The sequence below is a fragment of the Charadrius vociferus genome, unplaced genomic scaffold (genome assembly GCF_000708025.1).
Source record: "Charadrius vociferus isolate BGI_N301 unplaced genomic scaffold, ASM70802v2 scaffold1089, whole genome shotgun sequence".
In the NCBI taxonomy this organism is placed as follows: Eukaryota; Metazoa; Chordata; class Aves; order Charadriiformes; family Charadriidae; genus Charadrius; species Charadrius vociferus.
Window position 1 is genome coordinate 82,663 of NW_009649968.1, and position 4,467 is coordinate 87,129.

The window sequence follows — 4,467 nt, forward strand, 5'->3', positions numbered from 1 at the left end:
CCACAGCCTGCCCAGAGAGGCGGTGGAGTCTCCTTCTCCGGAGAGATTCAAACCCCGCCTGGACGCCGTCCTGTGTGACTGCTCTGGGTGACCCCTCTCCGGCGGGGGGTGGAGGAGAGGAGCTCCAGAGGGTCCTGCCGACCCCCCGCCGGTCTGTGACTCTGTGGGAGCCGCCTAGGCTGGAAATGGGGGTGTGAAGACTGTAGCAGCCGAGTCTCGAGGGGAAGGAAGGGTCCTCTGGCACAGAGTGGAGGATCTGATATAGCAGCAGTTTATGCATTTCGAAGCCCTAACAGATTTCCTAATGGGCTTGCATGTATAACCACCCTGGGGTCTCCTTGTCCCCTCAGTGCTCTTCTCCGCTCCAGAGATGCTGGGCTCAGGGAAATTGGGACACGTGGCCTGAAGCGGGGATTTCTAGGGACGGGAAGGCCGCTGGAGGGAGTCGGTGGTCACTCAGCGGCTGGAAATAGGAAAGACTAATAAATGTTGTAAACAAGGAGCGAGTACTTTCTGAGAACAGAGAATTTGATGGGGAGAAGAACTAACTGTGGTGTGAGACAGTTGCTGGAAAGCTGCCATGCTTTGCAATGGCAATTAACTGTTAACTGCTAAAAATGGTGAAACTGTTAATTGCCAAAGCTTTTGCTCTGAAAGTCACTTGGAAGAGGCTTTGTGATCGGAGACCTCTGCCAGTTACTGAGACGTGATGAAGGGCAGTGACACTCAGTGGGGCTTTGAAAAGGGAGAAAACCATCTTTCCTTCCATGCCTGCTGATCTGGGATGTGGCTGTGCCACTCCTTACAGGAAAGCGCACAGGTATTTTGGGGGCAGTTGCAGATCTGTGTGGAGCCAGGGCAACTTTCTGCCAGCTTGTCATAATCTTCTTATCAACATTGCGGTGAAGTACCCAGCTGTTCATGTCTCACTATGCATGAATGCCCAAATTATCTTGTTTAGTTCTTTTTGTGATTCAATTATCAATGACGTTCAGTTTTCCTTTGCTCCTAGATGAAGCTCCTGATTCTCGCTGTGTTTGCCCTGGTTTACGTGGCCCGCTGTGAAGAAGGCGCCAGGCTCCTGGCCTCCAAATCTCTACTAAACAGATACGCCGTGGAGGGCAAGGACTTGACTTTGCAGTACAACATCTACAATGTTGGCTCCAGGTAAGCCTTGTCCCAACCTCCAGTACTGACCAGGAGCAAACGTTATGTCTGTGTGTCTGCAGGGTATGAGACTATTTCTAGGCTCTGTGATACCTTTGCTCCCCCTAACTCTGAGCTTCCCACAGCTGCTCGAAGGTTTCACCCTGCAATTTGCCTTTTTCCTCCTGTTCATTGTCCCTGCTTTCTCTATTTCCCGCTTTCACCTTGTGGCTGCTCCAGCTGTTGGTCCGGCGTGGTGTAGTTCCTTTTGTCTCTCTGCTCCCCACACGCGCAGCCTCACTTTCTTGGCTTTGTGAGCTCTTTTTCACATCTGGTTTCCTGTCTTTTTTGCAGTTTTTCTCAGCTTTGCCTTCCTCTTTTCTGCAGTCTCCCTGTAATACACCTTGACTCTCCTCCCCATCTTCTATTGGTGATTTTTTTATGTTTCAAAAATCAGTTCTTCCGGCTGCTGAATTGTCAGTATGGAACTGTCATCTCTCTTTGGTGCAGTCCCTTGTGAGCGGCATGCCAAGCCTAAGATTCTCTTCTCATCCCTTTCTTTGTTGTGTTTAGTGCTGCTTTAGATGTGGAGCTGTCGGATGATTCTTTCCCCCCGGAAGATTTTGGCATTGTCTCTGGAATGCTCAACGTCAAGTGGGACAGGATCGCTCCGTATCTTTTCAGGTTTTGAAATGTCTCCCAACGCTCCTCCTTAGCCCTGAGCATCCTGTAGCTCTCCCGCCTTCATTCATTGTCACTGAAATTCCAGCGTGGCAGACCCGGGGCAGGGTACTGAATGTAAACCTCTGTTCTCCTTGAAGATGCTGTGTTAAAAAAAGAAGTTCCTTGCAAGCGGGGTCAGGTCCCTGTGCAATTCCTCTGCCCAGGAAGGAGGAGCAGCTGGATCAGCCTTGGACGGGGCTGAATGGCTGTACCCACAGAGGACTCGGATCTGTCAGCAGGACTGACTTTCCCACCTGGGTTGAGGCTCTTCTTTACCTATCTCATCTCCTCACTTCCTCCTCTGATGAAATGCAGCTATTTTCCTTAACTTACGGCTCTCAGAGCGAGTAACGTGTCCCACACGGTGGTTCTGCGGCCTCTCAAAGCTGGTTACTTCAACTTCACCTCTGCTACCATCACATACCTGGCGCAGGAGGGCGGACAGGTTGTGGTGAGTTGACTATTTATAGGATCCTTGCCCAAATTGGACAGCAGATAGACCTGACTGCACTCTTCGAGCTGCTTGTTAGGGGATGATGCACGTCCCTGCACTCGTACACTGCACAGGCTCTGTTGCAAGAGGGGAAGGTGGCAAAAAAAAAAAAGCTTTTTCCCCTACCTTTTTCAGGTTGGTTTCACTAGTGCTCCTGGGCAGGGAGGAATCTTGGCTCAGCGCGAGTTTGACAGGAGGTTCTCCCCTCACTTCGTAAGTACCTTTCAGCAGGTCATTGAAATTGCGCTACAGCAACTGTGCAACCCAGCACAGTGGCTTTTTGCCAGTTTGTGGTGGGTTTGGTTTGGTTTGCACTACGGTCACCTGGAAGATTCCAACATGGATTGCAATTAATCCAAATCAGTTGTCCAAAAGAGTTTTCATCCCAGCTAGCTCTGTGAAGGAGCTGGCACTGTGGGATTTGATCCAGAAGCTTTGAGAGTAGAAGATCTGAAGATAAGACTCATCTGTATGTGATTTGTTTTGACTTCTTTCTAACGATTTCTCCTTCTAGCTGGACTGGGCAGCTTTTGGTGTGATGACCCTGCCCTCCATCGGTATCCCGCTGCTGCTGTGGTACTCGAGCAAGAGAAAGTATGACACCCCCAAGACCAAAAAGAACTGAGCAAAATCAAATGCCACCAGCACCCCAGAGCTCAGGAAAGAACAAGCATTCACCCACCCAGAGCAGTGGGTGTGCTGGGAATCAGTCACCCCGGCAAAGCGCTGCCTGGGCTGTGCTTCAGCCCTCTTGGCAAGAACACATCGATCGCTTCAATGGCAGTGACATGTTGTCTTCTACGTTTTAAAAAAGGAAACAAGCAAAAAAAAAAAAAACCCAACCAAAAATCCCAAAACTGCTTGTCTGCATATTCAGAGCAGAGAGCCTTCACTCCGTCGCAGACATAGCGCATCTGGGATACGAATGTGTTTTAACACCCGGAGGAGATTGTTTAAGAATGGGGGGGTGGGTGTGTGTGTGCAGCTCTGCAGCGTTTCTTGCATCTGTGCTACCTTCCGGGCTCCATTCAGCCAAATGGCTCTTTGCCTTCTGCAGTCTTCTCAAACGTGTTAAATCTCAGCCCCCCCAGCTCCAAGTGCTGCCCACCTTGCTGAGACATCTGTGGGAAGGAGCTCGCTCTAGTGACAAAAACCGTCCTCCTTCGGACAGAGGCTTGTTAAGAGCTGCTGCTTTGCTGGCTGGGGCACAGGAGGTTCCCCGTCGATGCTTGTTCTCTAGGAAGCCCCGTTGTGTTTTGGTGAGCAGTTAATTGCTGTGTTTCTGTTCTTTCTGGTTGCTCTGCTAAGGGTTGAGGTACTGAGGATTTTGTAATAAAATGGAACGCCATGAAAAAAACCTGCCTTTTTTTTACCAGGAAGTCCTGGAGGCACCTGGCTGCCTTCAGAAGCGGCTAATGGGGATACAGTAAGTAAAATAAATCACTACATTATCAATAAAACAAATGGAAGAGGGAAAAAGAGGGGTCCAGAAGGCCCAGCACCTTGCAGCAGCTTTCCTGACAGCTCCAAGCCCTAGTGTAAGATTTCTCTTCACAGTCGTAAGTAAATGCTGCTGTGGCTGTGTGCTGGGCATCGGTTTGTGCTTTTCCTGCGGGGGTGGCACAATGAGGACCTGCAAGTGGTGAGAGGTGGTTGATTTCTGCTCTGGGCAGGGGGCAGTGGCTGTTGACAGGCTGTGGCATGCTCTTGCGGCGCTGTATGATCTGGTCTGGACCCCACTCAATAGCATGGTGGTGACAGCTGAGAAATCCTGGGTCCTGCTGGAGCGAACACTGTGCCCTTCTTACCAGAACAATGTTCCCAAGCCAGGATTCCTCACCTCCTTGCCCCAACCTCTAATGCCACTGGTTGCACCCTCTGTTTCACCTAGCAAAGGCGCTCTAGAATGCAGCAGGGAACCGCCTGGGTGAAGGCCCAAGGAAATTCTGAAGGGCGGCTGGGTGCTGGAAAAGCCCAGCGAAGGCCCCAGGGAATAATAAATAAATTGTGGGTTCTTCAAACCATACCAAGGAGTAAAGCAGTCAGCCTGAACAGCTGGACAAGGCTGTTGCTTCTGTCATAAGTTAGTAGTAGTACTCGCTTGT

At 50.4% G+C, this 4,467-nt stretch overlaps 1 protein-coding gene across 1 annotated transcript; it reads left to right on the forward strand.

The window, feature by feature from the left end:
* Positions 1-1,012: 1,012 nt before the first annotated feature.
* SSR2 (signal sequence receptor, beta (translocon-associated protein beta)) lies at positions 1,013-3,105 on the forward strand. Its single transcript, XM_009891572.1, has 5 exons — positions 1,013-1,167; positions 1,720-1,818; positions 2,212-2,320; positions 2,498-2,575; positions 2,877-3,105. Exons 1-5 carry the CDS (start codon positions 1,013-1,015, stop codon positions 2,985-2,987), a joined length of 552 nt encoding a protein of 183 aa, XP_009889874.1. The 3' UTR covers positions 2,988-3,105.
* Positions 3,106-4,467: the final 1,362 nt, after the last annotated feature.